Source organism: Mya arenaria, chromosome 1 (genome assembly GCF_026914265.1).
Source record: "Mya arenaria isolate MELC-2E11 chromosome 1, ASM2691426v1".
In the NCBI taxonomy this organism is placed as follows: Eukaryota; Metazoa; Mollusca; class Bivalvia; order Myida; family Myidae; genus Mya; species Mya arenaria.
The window spans coordinates 18,203,706-18,221,293 of record NC_069122.1 but is presented as its reverse complement, the minus strand read 5'-3'; the positions used below and the strand labels follow the sequence as shown (position 1 = coordinate 18,221,293).

General features: G+C 35.8%; 1 protein-coding gene across 3 annotated transcripts in view; it reads right to left on the bottom strand.

Annotated features, from left to right (window-relative positions):
* Nucleotides 1–234: 234 nt before the first annotated feature.
* Nucleotides 235–17,588, bottom strand: part of LOC128240580 (uncharacterized) — a 21,481-nt gene continuing 4,127 nt past the window's right edge. For 2 of the 3 annotated variants that reach the window (XM_052957292.1, XM_052957283.1), the window contains exon 2: nucleotides 235–2,597. In XM_052957292.1, the coding sequence (XP_052813252.1) occupies nucleotides 1,180–2,595 (1,416 nt within the window). In that variant the 5' untranslated portion in view covers nucleotides 2,596–2,597 and the 3' untranslated portion in view covers nucleotides 235–1,179. Of the gene's footprint in view, nucleotides 2,598–6,447; nucleotides 6,621–17,588 lie in introns of those variants that run through there. The other variant, XM_052957275.1, reaches the window with a different exon arrangement.

Below are 17,588 nucleotides of genomic sequence, written 5' to 3'. Positions count from 1 at the left end.
AACGGTGCTCAACGATCAAACCTACTTAAATGATTAAGTAAGCTAACACTATTTTGCAAAGACTGCAATTCTTAAGCTTATAAGGCGCGGAATAGTTGAGCGTGCTGTCCCTGTGATTGCTCTTGTTTTGATAAATTAATTTTTGACAACATGTTTTTGTTGGTGAAAGATATCATAAATAAAGTAAAATGAAAATTAATCGTAGTTATATGCAAACACACGCTATTCTGAGTATTTCATTTGACAATTATTTTTATTTGATAAGCAAGTTATGATACAACAGCTCCATGTACTTTCTATAATATGTCTTCATTAATCATGTATCTGTTTATTGAAATACTAGTTTAATTAGTATTCATTAACTGACCATTGAAATATAATATTATTTTCGATAGTATCGATACAGTCCAAATGATCAAATTGAGATTAAACATCTGATAATATTATCTCCACGGAAATCACATTGATACAACTTTCCAGTTAATGATTGTTTACAATAATTGTTCATGTACATACAAACAAATGGTGAATGCAGTGGTTATAGACTATAAAACAACAATTAAACGGCAAAATATACATGATTACAAAACTGAACTAGATATTACTGATACTGAATGGCGGGGGCTGCTTTTTCTCTACAATTGGACCGATTGTTCAGAACTTTGCTATAGTTAACAACGTTGTTAATGTGACCGTTGTTAACTCCAAAATCTTTATTACTCAGAATATTGAATTGACCTTCTAATGATCTGAAGTATTTTATGAACATATTGAGACAGCTGTTATAGCTTTAGTTTTTTTTAAATATATAAGCACACCATTAAATATTTCACCTTTTAAAGTTAACAACGAACCCATTTACAACGTTGTTAACTTTGATAAAGTTCTTATCTTTCGACCTATTGGCTGGATTGTTCAGAACTTTGTTTAAGTTAACAACGGAATTAACGACATCGTTGTTAACTTTTAATGGTGAACTAGTTGATGATATGCTCATGTATTTAATTAAAACAAGTACAGCTGAAACAGTTGTCTCACGTCTTGTTAGGAATTCCGCAGACCCTAAGTGTATCTGTGAAACTTACAAAGGAATAATGATTTGAAAGTTAACAACGATGACGTTAACAACGTTGTTAACTTTGATAAAGTTCTGATCGTTCGACCCATTGTCTCATAAAATCAACTAAGATACAAAAGCTTGTCTTTTGACAGCGATTTACTAAACGGCGGTGGATCAAAGTTCGTTAGGCCATTTAACTCAAAGCGTTCCCCTAACTTAGGGAAGCCGTATTTTCTCAAGATGGCGTCCGCTTCTGCGCGGGATTCCGGCTGGATGGTCCTTCTGGAATCGGTGTTAAAGAAAGGCTGTCCCATTTCCTGGTTGCGATTGACGTCAACCTTGAAGGCGTCCGTGGCGGCGTTGACGTACTGCGACCGGATGTTGAGGCGTTCAAACATGGCGCTGCAGCTTCGGTAGGGGTTCTTAAGAAGCTCTTCGTATAGGACGGAAATTAGGGGTATGTTCTTCTCCGTACACTCGACGGCGGACGCTAAACACGCCGCCCACACGGTCGCAAACATGCCGACAGCGGATAGCTCACCAGGCGGTGTCACCGGCGGATCGTTGTCAACGGTGTTCACGAAGTAGTAGTGGAACAGCCGACGAAAGAAAGGCATAAAGGTGGCGAGGAGTTCGTTATCGATCACAAATCGCGCGCATTGTGACGTGGTGTCATTGGACATCGTTGCTATGTAGGAAGAAACAGTCCTCAGACTGTTACGGTAGAGGAATATTTGGCGAATTCTTGGCATAAGTTTTTGAATGGTTTTTATTTGAGTACAACTACATGGACGGCTTCTGATCACAACCATGCCCACATTGTCGTCTGGTTTACACAGCAGACGAATCGCACTTGTTAGCACATTGTCGTATTCAGTGTCTGACAAAGCAGATGACTTTTTCAAGAACGCTAGGGTAGTCAGCGCGTCTGGTTCCTGTATTATCCGGGTTCCGGGTACCTTCTCAAACATCCGGGCCATTAAGGTGGCGCCGCATCTTCCGGGGCTGGAAATTAACAGCACAGGTGCCCGTGGGTCACCTAAGTCTTGTGCTAGCTTGTGGAAAACTCCACGTGGTAAGGTGATTAGCCGTTTGGCGTTTTTGAATTGAGCGTCGTGAAAATTAATATCCGCTGAATAAATGTTCGTCTTCTCATCAACTTCTACAAATACTGCTTCAGTTTGAGTTACACAATAGAGCGAAACATTGGGCTTCAGAACACTGTTCGGATGCTTGAAAGAGCTATGGAACGAGATGAAGTTTGTCGCGTCTGCAATAACCAACGGGTGTATTTTTCGCCGCCATTTTATATCCTGCACGTGCGCAGCGGAGCGAAAATTCAGTCCGGACTTAGTGTCTCGCCTCGTTTTCTCGACTCCGGTTACCGCCCAAGTGAATTTCTGGAAAGAAGTGACGAGCAGCCGTGTCAGCCGATACAAGAAGAACATAAACACGAGGATAAAGTAGTCCCTTATCTTCTTCAACACAAGGCTGATGTTCTCCAAATTGTTGTCCGCTGTCGTACGGGACTCCATCGCTGAAAAAGATAAAAAAATAAGCTAGGATACATTTTTTCTTTTGCTCGATTGTAACTCAAGCTTATATATATATTATCATCGCAACAAGTTTAGTTCAGTCAAGGTGTTTGCGGCTAACGTTTGCGAATTTATTCTCGGCTTGCTGTACATGCGCCACGATGAAGCAGGGATACACAACAAGACAGTCTGCTAACGTTAGTTTACATTAGCCTAAACTGAACTCCGGGCTGTACTTGTGTTCTAATAAACCTCTGGCGAAACGCATAAAGCTCACATTATATTTATGCGCAGAACCTGTGCCTTGATTCCTCTTAACGCTCATTCCACATAAAGCTCACATTATATTTATGCGCAGAACCTGTGCCTTGATTCCTCTTAACGCTCATTCCACATAAAGCTCACATTATATTTATGCGGAAAACTGTCTTGATTTCTCTTAACGCTCATTCCACATAAAGCCCGTTTATGCGGGAACCTGTGAATCGATTCCGCATAAAGCTCATTCCCTGACTACATCACATTTGTTTTAAGCGGAGAACCTGTGCTTTATTTTTCTATAAAGCTCATTTCGCGAATAGCTCACATAAGCTTCCTGCGGAGAACCTGTGCTTGGATTCCACATAAAGCTAATTCCGTATAAAGCCCACGTAAGCATAATGCGGAGATCATGTGCCTTAATTTCGCATACAGCTCAATCCGCATAAAGCCCACGTTAGCTTATGCGATATCCAGTGCCTGGATTCCGCATAAAGCTCAAACCGCATAAAGCTCATATCGCATAAAGCTCTTACCACATAAAGCTCCTACCGCATAAAGCTCACACGTTAATGATTTACTTTCATTGATAATAACTTCTTCTCCAAATGCAAACATCTGTTTCAATTAAAAAAATAATAATCTTAAAGCCAATTAAGCTGTATGCAGAATTAGCTGTATGAGAAATCAAGGTATAGGTTCTCCGCATAAAGCTTAGGACAGTGGCGGTTCCAGGACATGGCGTTTTAGGGGCGTGACTTAGGGGGCGTAACATTTTCACTTGCGCCCCTCCCTTAGAAGCGAAATTTCATTGGTTGTATGTGTTAGTACGGGGGTTTGGGGGGTACTTCCCTAGTAAATTTTAACAATTTTCAGTCCTCAATGGTGCATTTTGGACGCGATATATTACTTTTTTTCTCCCATATTGAAATTAAAAGTGAACTTATACGATTTTAGAGGGGGCGAGCGTCGGATGACCCCCCCCCCCCCATTTGACTTCAAAGCTTACCGTGAACTATATTTTGAGCCAATATCTTGTGTTATTTTTTAAGACCCTCCCCCCATCTCCCCCCCCCAAAAAAAAAAAATATAAAAAAATAAAAATAAATAAATAATGGTTTAGTGTTACATTCTTTTAAAAACAGGTAGGCTAGGTAGGCTTTTTATTTATATTTATTTTTTATTAGGCTTTATAATATAAGAAAGTACGTGTCATTATTTGTTTTAAAGTATATTTCTGTATAAAGCTTTAAAGGTTTAAACTACATATAAATCACACCTTTTTTTTAATTTTACCAACTGACTATAAAAATGTTAGGGTCGGCGCCTATTTTGTGAGTAGGGTCGGGTTACCCGAACCAGATGTATTTTTATATGCCCTACCAAGGAAAAGTGCATATCGAAAAATAACACTAAACTTTAATTTTATTATGTCTCTAAGCAACGTTATTTACTCCATTAACCAAGTCAGATCATAATGTTATTCCTTCATAAAAAGTGTGCACTTTCGCTTAAAAAATGAAATTCAATGTACTTTTGTATCCGCGAAACATCCAGCAAAAATGTCAGCAATTTATGACATAATAGTGTCATAATTATATTCTGAAATGGAAAATGATAAACAATGATAAAGTGTTACATGTATGATATATAGTTTCAATTGTGCGCGTTTTTAAAGCAACAGCCTAAACTAGAGGAATCTGCATATGCTAAGTTTTATTCAATTTGTGGTCTACATATTTTTTTTGTCCAATTCGCTAGCAGAATACTTTTCCAGAAATTTGCCAATACTGCCAATATAGTAAATCAGTTTCAGATGTTCTGGATTTAAATAAGGTGAACGGGTTAATATTAAAAGTGGTTATCCGGCCTAGTTGATAGTCTACAAAATTGTATGTAGACCACTAAAATTTAAAAGTTGTATGTTCTTACACAAAATAGATGTTTATGCGACTGCGTCCTATCAAACCATTTATATTTGTAACAACGTACCAACAACTTTTAACCATTACATCATGCTATAAATTATATTGTTTCGTGGACAAAAACAGCTGAATATAAGTTTTCTTGACTCCGTTATGATAAATGAATCAGATAACACAGTTTGATGTGTATATGACGTAATTCACTGTTAACAATGGGAAATATACGAAAGGATGATAAATTAATCTTGTTTTTGCAAACTGTTTCGCGTCTCACTTATTTTAACTGCGGTGTATTTGATGACAGATGACTGTTATTTGTCAAAATAGGTTTGGTTGAAAATGTCAGGCGCGTTTTTTTTTTAAGAATTAAACATTTGTATATGTATAAGTAAATGTCAAGACAAACAAAGCATAGCGACATTTTAGGTTGAGTCTAGTTTTTAGGGGTATGCGCGTGGCGGTCACTTTAAGGGACTCTTTACGGTTTTCAAATTATAAGTTCAATTAAAGCTCTATGTTTATTAAAAGTTAGATCGTCAAAATTGTATTCTAACTTTATTGGTATAAGTTGGTGCATTCGTCAGAAAACGATCTTCGTCTATTAAACAAAAAAATTGAAAAATCATCCATTGTCATTGGACCAAACAAAACTGCGAACGCCAAGAACCTATATTCTAGTGCAATTCAACAGAATCGAACGAGGTAGAATTAATAAACAGAAAATTTAAAGAAAACAAATCTGACGTTTATAATCTGTTAAAAAAGGAATCATTTTCAAACTTGGATTTAGGTAATAATGTTTAATTGAGTATCTGTATTCGCATACGTGTACATAAAGCATTTTAACGAGTCCCTTATTAAGACTTTCAAAACGATTCAAACAATTCAATTTAAACTTGACAGTAACAAATAACTGATGCGATTATTGTTACATAACTCACGTATGTCTGCGGTTTTAAAAGTGAATAATATATAGTAGGTTTGAAGTATACTTTATTAACTAATTAAGGACTGTTTATTTAAACAAAACAAAATGCTTTTGCTGTTAATGAACTCATTATGGCGTGTCTGTTGTTTAGTTTTTCTTTTCGTATGTTGTTGTCGTCTGTTTTTGTAGTCTGTTTTTTTTTGTCGTGTGTTTTGTCCCCTATTTTTTCGTCTATTTTTTTTTCGTCTGTTTTTCGTCTATTTTTGTCATCTGATGTTGTCGTCTGTTTTTGTCGTCTGTTACTTGTCGTCTGTAACTTGAGGTTTATTGTTGACGTCTATTGTTGTCAATGGTTTTTGTCGTCTAATTTTTGTCGTTTGTTGTTGTCGTTGTCTGTTTTTGTCGTCTATTTCTTGTCGTTTGTTGTTGACGTCTGTTTTTGTCATCGGTTCTTTTTGTCGTCTATTCAATGTTGTCTGTTGTTGTCGTCGTCTTTTTTGTCGTCCGTTTTTGTCGTCGGTTTTCATATCGTTCATATCTTAAAAAGTGTTGAAGATATTAATTTGAAACTCAGTATATATGTTACACGTGAAAGTACGCTAATGTAGTTTGAAGCGAATAACTGCCTTTAATAGTAGCTGAGTAATGTCCCTTAACTGTCTAAATAAATCATACGTTGGCATCTGTTTGCAAATGTTATGCTATACTTTTAATATAAGTAACGAAAACCCCAAAGCTTACCGAATGATCTTCTTCTGAATTTTGCCGCCATTTTCCGTTATTTGACCCATCAGTTTATTTATTAACACATACTATCATTACAAAGATATATATCACACTATTTCATTTAAAAGCAATTTAATATCATCAGTGTCATGTTCCTCCGGATATTGGCAAGCAAATTCGAAACTTTCAATACTGGTATATAATGTCAAATATGCAAATTGTTTGTTTCTGTTCACAAGGCAACTGGTTTAAAATATTTGGTTTTTGTAACAATTGAAACGTTCTGAGAGTTCATATAAGTAGGACAACATTTGTTTTTAATTTGATCAAAACCACCATTCAAAATTGTTGTATTTATAAATGATTAAAGTTGAGAAAGAATTGCTTTATTACAAAATAAAAAAAATACAAGCCAGTATCTAAGATTTAATCATTGAACTAAAAAAAACGTATTAGATATTCCGTTGCAATATTCAAAATCCCAAGGACATTTAACGTTGTTTAAGGTTAAGTACAAGTAATATTTTACTATAAATCGGCTTAAACACCCGACTATCCCATTTAAACAACATATTACTTACGGTCTGACGTATTTCAGTTTTAGTAAACTATTGGTCGATGATCGACCGAACCCCCAGGAATTTACTCAATGCTTTAATTGACCGTTTCAAGGCGGTAAACCCTATAATGACACAATCATGTAACTTGATGTGTTAGGTTGAGTACTAAGTACAATCGTCCTAACCCCCAGTAATTGTCTGTGATTTTTTAACGGCGGTAACCCCCTGTGAGTTTCAATTGGCCGTTTCAAGGCGGTAACCCCTGTGAGTTTCAATTGGCCGTTTCAAGGCGGTAACCCCTGTGAGTTTCAATTGGCCGTTTCAAGGCGGTAACCACTGTGAGTTTCAATTGGCCGTTTCAAGGCGGTAACCCCTGTGAGTTTCAATTGGCCGTTTCAAGGCGGTAACCCCTTTAATGATAAACTCATGTTGCTTAAAGTGTAAGGTTTAGTACTTGTACTCGACAATCCTAACCCCCAGGTATTTCCTCTGAGTTCAAACGGCGATAACCCCCAGTGAGTTTTAACTGACCGTTTTAAGGCGGTAACCCCTTGATTGGAGAAAGCAGGTAACATTAGGTGTGAGATTGAGTACTCGACAATCGTCCCAACCCCCAGTTATTTCCTCTGAGTTTAAACGGCGGTAACCCCCAGTGGGTTTTGAATGATCGTTTTAAGGTGGTAACCCCTTTATTGGTGAAAGCAGGTCACAGGAGGTGTGAGATTGCGTACAAGCACGCGACCATCGGTTAAACCCCTTGTTAATTCCACAGAGCTTACACTTACCGTTTCTACGATATTTTAGGTTTGAGGTAGAGTACTAGTACTCTGGCCTTTAACTGCGGTTACCCCCAGTGGGTTTTAAAGGAGGTAACCCCCAGTGATTTTTAACAGCGGTAAATCCAAACGAGTTTTAACTGACCGTTTTAAGGCGGTAACCCTTTATTTGTGAAAGCACTTTAGATGTGAAATTTAGTAAACTAGTACTCGGAAACGGTTCAACCTCAATCAATCCTTTGTTTTTCTGACCGTAGCAAAGCGGCAACAAACCCTTTGATGGAATATTTATCGAAATTGACGTAAAGGTTTCCATCTAACTTAAAACAAATGCGAGTTAATTGAAATTAAAACTATTATTTGAGTTATCATTAGTATAATAAGATACAACATAGAACCATTAAATACAGTTCATTTGGCCTCACCAAGAAAACGTATGATAAACTATTAAAGATCACTCTACGGGGGAGCAGATTTATTTTACAGCGTTTGTGAGTAATTTGAATAATCATTATCAAAAGTAGTTCACATCCTTGGTTAAGGACATATCGACTAAAAAAACAACCGACATGTATTCAGTATTACAGGGGCGTCACAAACCCACGATATAAAGTGCTTCTCTCACCTTTCATGGGGGGAGGGGGCAGACATAGAAACATTTAAGTGGATATACATATAATTTGAATTAAGTCTTTGCTACAGTGGTATATCGCCATTAAAATTTTGAATAAGACTAAATTTGTTCTTAGATTCCTCGAGATATGAAAGGAAATGTTTTGTTTTGTAAAAAACGCGTTTCCCTTTTAAAAATAGGAAGACTTTAGGCCTGTGTTTAAACTTTTGTTCAGATAAGTACTTAACCAAATAGTCGACATACCAGAGTTCGACTTAATGAGGTTCAACTGTAACTTTAAGTTATAATTAAAAATAACCGCCCCCGTGGCCTAGTGGTTAAGGCGTTTGCATTCGGAGGGGAGGCTGGGTTGGATGAGGCGGGAAGGTGAGGTTGTCTTGGTCTGGTTTCAAGCCCAATATGAAACTTATTAAGATTAAATATGGTCTGATTGTAACCCAGTAACTAGTAAAAAATAATGGGTACCAATTGCCTTCCTCCCAGGCGCTCGTCATATCTGATAGGACTCGGAAATCAAATGTATCTATCTAGGTGTCTATAGGGGCTGGCCCTTAATTCAGGGGGGTGTAAAGCCACAACAACACTTTAATTTTACTCGCTGACAAATACAATAACTAGGATTGTTCACAGCTAATAAAAATAATCCCTTTAAATGAATACTTTATTTATATTCCGTTTTCTGAGTTTCTTGTAAAAAAAATGACTCAATGTATTTAAATATAAATTTAATAAATTATCATAATATTTGCTACCTTGCATTTATCGTTGACTTAGTGCCCCCTTGAATGGGATTTACAATTTATAAGTCAATATTCTCAAATGATAATAAATGATAATAAATGATAATAAATGATAATAAATGATGATGAGCTATTTCTATAGACAAATACACATGTTCGCTCCATATATCGCGTGTATATCACTGGCACCGGATTTTCAAACTCAATCATTTTTTTTAAAAATCAAAAAAAATCTTATAATTCCTTACTAAAAATTATAATACCGAATATATAAAAAAATATTCAATTTCAATTCTATGTGTCTTTCAAAACAATTCTTTTAAGACTGTCAAAACATATTTAAACTGTACGAGTTCAAGTTTCCTGATTTCATTCTAAAAACTATAAAAGAATAAGTAGTTGATTACTTCTAAGTGTCGACTGAAATAGAAGTGCCAAAGCTTTTAATGGAATTTATGTTGAAAACAAATATACGTGTATGCGTCTAAAAGAAAGACTTTAGGCTGCACTCTCACAGATTTACCGTTTTGACAACTTTTTTATTTTTTTTTGTCTTGGAATGAGCATTTTTTTTTTTGCGAAAACTTCTGAAAACCATTGATATAAGACTGCTGACAAAATATTTTTCATATTTACGTTCAAAAATGTATGTTAAAAAGTGTTACTAACGCTTTAAGAAAAATGAGTTTTTGGCATATTAAACAGTAAGTATTGAAACCTGCGATCTGATCTTTTGTTAGCAGTATTATACCATTGATTTTCAGACAGCAATGTAAACATTAACTGATTCTAAGACAAAAAAAGTTGTCAAAACGGTCAATCTGTGAGATTGCAGCTTTAATAGTCAAACTTTAAAACAAAGTGGTTCAATCAGACATAAATACGGCATTTCAAACATGTCATTCCTTTTTAGATATACCTGCAAAAAACTTTCGAAAATCAAGTTTGATAGAATAAATTAGTTTGTATTTATAACAATTTCATTCCCTTGTTTTGTTTTAATTGTTAAAGCTGCACTCTCACAGATTTACCGTTTTAACAACTCTTTTATTTTTTTGTCTTGGAATGAGCCAAATTTTGCGAAAATGTCATGAACCAGGAAAGTGAAACTGATGACTAACGAAAGTTAACAATAATTAGTTTATGAAAATAATATAAAGAAAAATGCTAACAATAGTACTATTAACATATTTGTCCCTGAGGTAAACGTTCACATATGGGCAAATTTATCCCAGGGGATAAATGTCGTCATATAAACGGACTAATAATCTAATTTAGAGCTGCACTCCCACAAATATACCGTTTTTACAACTTTTAATTTTTTTGAACGAGAAGGAGTAAAATTTCCGTAAATCTCTGCAAAAAATAGATCGTAGATTTTTATAATTCCGTTCGAAAATTAATGCTTTATGGCTTAAAATGTACTAACGGTTTAAGAAAAATGCATAAATCATCAATTTTTGAACTTAAATATAAAAATCTGCGATCTTATTTTTTTATCAGCATTCTAATATAACGGGTTTCAATGGTTTTTCGGAAAAATGGGCTCGTTCAAAGACAAAAAATAAAAAAAGTTTTCAAAACGTTCAATCTGTGAGAGTGCAGCTTTAGAGGACAAACAGTTCATTAACAACGCTAGTAATGTATATAATGCATGCACGTTGCCGCCAAAAGATTGATTAGATGAATTTTGATGGATAAACTTCTACGACTTGTAGCAAGACCGTTTTAACGCTTCCTGTTTTCATATTGAAATAAAACAGTCTTTCACTAAGCCCGCGAGTTTTGCGAATGTTTAAGATGTTACATAATATATGGTAGACCGTTAGTCTGTAATTAACACAAATAATGTAATATCCAGAAACTGTTGAGTGTTACCATGCAAAACAAATTCAGTGATTGACGCGTCAGTGTAATTTAAAGATGCACTCTTACTCCCAAATTTACCACAATTTATACAAATGTTTTAATTTACCAAAAAGGATGAATAAATGTCGAAAACAATGGTTCTTATAAAGAATACCGAGTTTAATTTGAAACAAAGTTGCAGAAAACACGTTATTTCTACCTTATGATACAATATTAAAGTAAATCTTTTAGCACTCACCAATCATTTAACATTTTTGCGTTTTCAGCTATTAAATACACGGTTACAAATCGTGTTATCAGTAATGAATATTCTCAATAAATCCATTATTTAGTAACAAATAAAACGTTTATCGCTTAAAATTTAAAAATACATGTGTATGTACTGATTTTGAGTAAGAATGTCACTTTAAAACATGCGTTATTTATACAGAGAAACGAAACAATTTATCTTTGTTTTCAAAAATAAACTTACTTTCAGCTAACGCCCGTGGGTGCATCATTAATACAAATATGAATCCTAATCGTTTAAACACACACGAAAAACGCACTATTTTGTCTGCACAATGTAACGAGTATTATAATAGTATAAACTAGTCGCTAACCCTAACCTTAGCACTAGTGTGTTATTTGTTCAAGCAGTAAATGACCAGCATCTGACATAAAGTCACACTTTCACTAATTCTCCATATTAATCAAGAAATAGGATGACCCATCTAAATCAGGCCTTGGCCGTTAAGAAATGTTTGTTTGCTGTGATTTTCAGTAAATGAGTCGGTAGAAAGTGAATTCTAATTTCTGAGCAGTTTTTTTCATTCCATTTTTGTGAACGATGCCAGGGGCCGTATTTATGAAAGTATCTTAAGGTATCACTTTGTACACAAAATATATGAAAATAGGCAAAATATTTTTTATCTAAATTATTAATGCATATGCATAAATTTGATGAAAAGTACAGGATGTTTAAAATATTTTTTGTCCAAAATCAGGATATGTTTACTAAGTTGAAACTACTCACTAAATACTTTCTGTGTACGAACCCATGGTCCTTAGAGTCGTGAACTAATCGACATGATACACTTATGTTTGAAAAGAAAGATTCATGTATGCCTTTCGGTGGTTTATAGCGATTAATCAGTGAAATAAAATGGGTAGTCCATTGTTTTAAACAGTGAAAATATCAATTTGATATTTTTCACGGTTTTGAAATTCAAACCAGCTTTCGGTTCCAAATCAAACGTCAGCGCGCACAGGGCTGGGACACAAATTAAACTATGTCATTTCCGAAATGGAGTTCGCAAACAAATTGGCGCGTTTTTTTCTAAAAGAGTGTTATTGGTGTATTTTAATTCCAATTTAAGGCATATTATAAAAAGAAAAACGTTTGTTTCAGTGTAAGAAAGCAAAATAGCTCACCTCGTGACCACCAAAAGTGAATATTTTACTCGAGAAATATAAGTTTTGGTGCTCACTCGGTGAAATATATTATGATCTTACACTGAAACAAACAATTATCCTCTTTATATTTTTTATCTTGAATAAGAATAACATTGCTGTGAAATACACATATAGGGGGGAATTAACAACTGCCCATCAGCACAATGACGGGGCGGAAAAATATGTTAAATACAAGTATGCTAACTTACAGACTTGTGAAACCTGCCAATAATTTTGTAAAAAAACGTATTTATTGTGGAATTGTGATGGTCAATTTTGGCAAAAATCGTCAAAAGTTTACTTTTTATTTCAATAAAGGAGAAATAAAATATGCCAATAAGTGCACCATTTCAGACTAGAAAATGTTAAAATATTCTGGGGGCGTACCCACACCCCCCTCTGTCAAGGCTTTAAACAAAATAAATTTCGGTTCTGGGGGACGGCGCAAGTCAAAAGGTTACACCACTATGATACCCCCCCCTCTAACGTCAAATCCTAGTTCCACCCCTGAATAATAAGATATTCGGAAAATCGATCGTACGACACATTCGCTGATATGATGAATATTTCACGAGTCGTTATATAATACACAATTGCACTGATCGAGAAAAGTACACTGAAGAATTATGTCTTAAGATTAAGAATGCTACATTATTATAGGGGCCATAAAAGTGACCACAGATCAGATCACAGGGCGTATTAAAATATCAGAAGATAAAAGATAAATCGAAGTCTCAGAGTTAAAATGTTCTCTTGTAAATTTAAAACAACCTAATGGTCTTTCCAGCAAAAGTACTTGATTCACAATATCTTCCGTAGCAACTGATAACACTAGTGGATCCACAAGGGTGCACCACCAGCCCCCTCAACCCCTCCCCTCAACCCCCCTCGCCCCCCCCCATTAACCACCCCCCCCTCAAAAAATCATCAACAGTTTACTTTTTGTTTCAATATAGGAGGAAAAAGTAATGAAATACTGTATTCCCAAAATGCACCATTTTGAACTAGAAATTGTTGAATTATTCTAGGGGAGAACCCACAAACAAAATAAATTTCGGTTCTGGGGGACGGCGCAAGTCAAAAGTTGTTGAGTCGGTCGGTTTACTACAAACGAATAAGTTTTTAGGTTGGCCTTAAAGGTCAATTCTTCGTTTACCATGGTCAAATAATGACCCGGGTCACTATAGCAGCTGTAAATCATCTGCGATGCTTTCAAAGGCGGCTTTGTAATTATTTTCTGTGTTTTTATGGTTCTTAGCGTCAACACTAGAAATAATCGTTAAAATTAAAAACAAACATGCACGTTATTAAAATAATTCGGATTATCTTTCACTGTTGATAAGCTTCAAAGACAAGCGATTTATGTCTAAATTTAATTTGCTTAAAACGTAGAATATAAACAGTATGGAAGCGTATATCATATTGCTAATGTGAACATGTAGTCTTGTCGACTTTTTATGTGACGGCTTGAGAGTTATAACACGAAATGTAGCAATTAGTATGTGTATAAATCTTTTAACGTATTCAATAGTTTTTCGACGTATTAATTTCGACATTTCGTGTACTCGACAACTCGCAAGTCGACATAAAATAAATCGACATGCCAAAATGATCACATTGTCGGTATATACAGTATACGCATGCATAGAAAAGCCACTCATATGTCCTGGACAACTCCTAATGCGTTATGGTCTCTAACCTCAAAAGTAAAGGAAAAATACCCATTATTAAAAAACAACAACACCAAATAAATGGCTATATAGAGCTCCGTTATATTTAAGAATTTTACTAGATCGCACTGTTGCATATTTGGTATATTTGTACTTAATGCAATTTGACTTATTATATAAGAAACATAGGCCGTTACGTAGCTCCGGCTGCTAGGTGAACTTATAAATGACGTTCATTTTTGACGTTAATGTTCCGTTGAGCAAAGGTCACGTGAGTGTCATTAGTTTCCACACCGAGGTCAATTACATTTTTACGTTTTTTTTAGAAGGAAGGAAACTTGGAAGGATGGGGGGAAGGTGAACAGGTGTGAAAAGGTTTGGGTTGGGTACTGAGGGGGTGGAGGATGGTGGGTCGATCAATTCTGCAGAACACAGAGGGATGACGGGGGAGTGAGGCGGCAGAGGGAAAAGGGGAGAATGTGGAAGGTGTAAGGGAGCATAGATAGGGAAACCTTCATTACAATCAAGCTGACATAAATTACTAGAAGTGGTAACTAAAATGTAGGGGGGAGAGGTATGTAGCGAAGCGTTGTCGATCGAGACACATAACAGATGGTCGGATATGGCGAAAGAGGGCAAGGGAGTGTTAATGGACCAGGTGACGGGGCCTCGGGTTTGGAAAAGGAAACGTAGAAAAGAAAGGAAAGGGAAGGAGGACAGGGGAAGGGGGTTGATTTGGGGACCAGGTGAAGGGGCCTCGGGTATGGAAAAGGGGAACGTAAAAGAGAAAGGAACTGAAGGGAGGGCAGAGGTAGGGGGAGTGATTAGGGGACCAGGTGACGGGGCCTCGGTATGGAAAATGGGAACGTAGAAGAGTAAGGAACGGGTGGGAGGACAGGGGTAGGGGCGTGATTAGGGGTCATGGTGAAGGGGCCTCGGGTAAGAGAAAGGGGAACATAGAAGAGAAATGAACGAAAGGGAGGGCAGAGGTAGGGGGAATGATTAGGGGTCCAGGTGGAGGGGCCTCGGGTATGAGAAAGGGGAAACGTAGAAGAGTAAGGAACGGAAGGTAGGACAGGGGTAGGGGGAGTGATTAGGGGACCAGGTGACGGGGCCTCGGGTATGGAGGACATGGGTAGGGTTAGTCCACCTGAATGGCCGTCAACGAGTTTTATGACGATTTTTTTACCAGTGTAGACTCATACACATACTGATAAGATACAGAGATACATAAGAAAATTCTAAAAAATGCATCACTGAACGCTTATCATTGTAGCTAGGGCAGGGGGTTGAGAAGGTAAGGAGGGTGTTGAGAATATGGCGAGTTTTGGGTTATGATCGAGGAAGGGGAAAGGAAAATGATGAGGCACAGAGTTGGGTAAGTCACCAAGTTAAACAGTGATCAATCATGTGCGTGTTGGGAAGCTCAAATTACAAAACCTAGAGGACAGATAAAATAAATCTTCATGAAATATTTTCTTTCACAGCGTGTTACTATGTTTGCGCAGATTTTAAGGGTTGAAGATAAAAAGTGATGGAATTGACCCACAGTTGTAGAATGTTTTTGTCGCCGTGTTCACGTCCTAATGTCGCTTTTATAAACTGTATAAAACCAGTATTTACATGTAATAAATCACCCCATGTACATCTGTGCGAGTCTTACTATTGTGTTGTAAACTGTCTTTTATCTTTGGTTTGAAATCGTGGATGTTTAAAGAGGTTTACAATTGAACCACGCCTAATGTTTCCCCCTAACCTTACACATCATACTTCTCTCACAAAAATCATGAATTTTATAAATCAGCATCAATATCGTAATAGGTATGCGTCAATCGTGTCTATTCAGCAAAAGTTTAACTTGTGCTTTTACTTTTTAACTTGTAACTTTTAATTTGTGGTGCAAATTTCACACTCGTAAAAATAAATATGTAACGTATGTGGCCAATGTTCTTCGTAAAATTTGAGGTCTAAAGCACAGAACCCTTTAAATTAACAATCATTATCGGTCATTACAATGTAATCAACATTTTATTGTTGAATGAATCAAGTATGTTTTATAAGATATATAAGGCCATATCAAATGGTTCCTATGTTTAGTGTCCGCGGCCGGATAGGTTTTGGGCTTCCTTAATGAATAAAATGGGGTAACTTTCAAACAACATAACAACAAGGGTGGGGATAGATATGTCCAGTGGTATAAGTGTCCGCCTCTCACCCAAGAGGTTGTGGGTTTGATCCCCACCAGATGTACTTTCTCATTGCCTCTCAAAAAAGACACAGTACTGATTTCTCCCAAAAAACGGACTGGAAAGTGATTCTATAAGCTATAAATCGCTTTCGTCACAATCGAGTTAAAAGAAATCATTTAAACTAAATTAACAACACATTTTTATATTATCAAAGATCTTGCCGAATATTTTAATTTCTTTTTCGCTATAATTACGACTATAGAACTCAACATTCTTCATACTGTGTACTAGAATTATTGGCATTTGATATCAAAACACGATGCATTTTGTGTGATGATTGTTCAACACACTGAAAAGTTCTAAGTGACATTAAATAAAAAAGAAGATAGATCATTTTCGCTTACACCCTCGACACTTAAATACAAGTTTATTTCTGACACATTCTGCAGTGGTAATCTATCTAAGAATGGAGAATGGTCCAGAATGGACTAAGGAGGCTCTGGTGTCTATATTCTACATAGGACGTCATTCATTTAGTTTAATTTTTCGGGGTTCTTTTGTTGTTTAAGGATAGCTAGACCACTGGCACCGGATTTTCAAACTCAATAAAAAACAATAAACCTTATAATTCAAAACTAAAAATTATATACAGGACATAAACCTTATAATTCAAAACTAAAAATTATATACAGGACAAAGAGCATATTTATAAAAAAATATTTTTCAATATTTTTTTCACATTTTCGGTATCATATTTCTTAGTTTAGAATTATTAGATTTTTTTTTTGATTTTTTAAAAAAATGACTGAGTTTGAAAATCCGGTGCCAGTGAGCTAGATAGGTTTTCGTCCTAACATAAAAACACTTTGGAATGGCCTAAGTCATATCCTACAACCAATCTTACTTAAATGTTTAAATTGGCGATCTCATGTGCTTGTTTGATGTTGAGTATAATGATTAAACGCTTTTTGCCTTTTATGTTTTTGCCGATAAATTTTGTACACGTAACAAAGCAATGTGACTTTTAAGAATTTGTTATATATGGATAAATTTGTTACCGTTTTTTTGTTTCGTTAATTTCTTACGACAATTCAATGATTGTACATGTAATTACATTAAGTCTTCATATTAACACCAATACTGAATATAGTTTAAACTTATATATTTTACAACGATTGTGAAACAAGTTATTACAACATTTATATTAATCACTCTCGTTGGCACGATTTAACGCGAGAGTGTGGTCTTGTGTTGTGGGGGAAACCGGAGTACCCGGAGGAAACC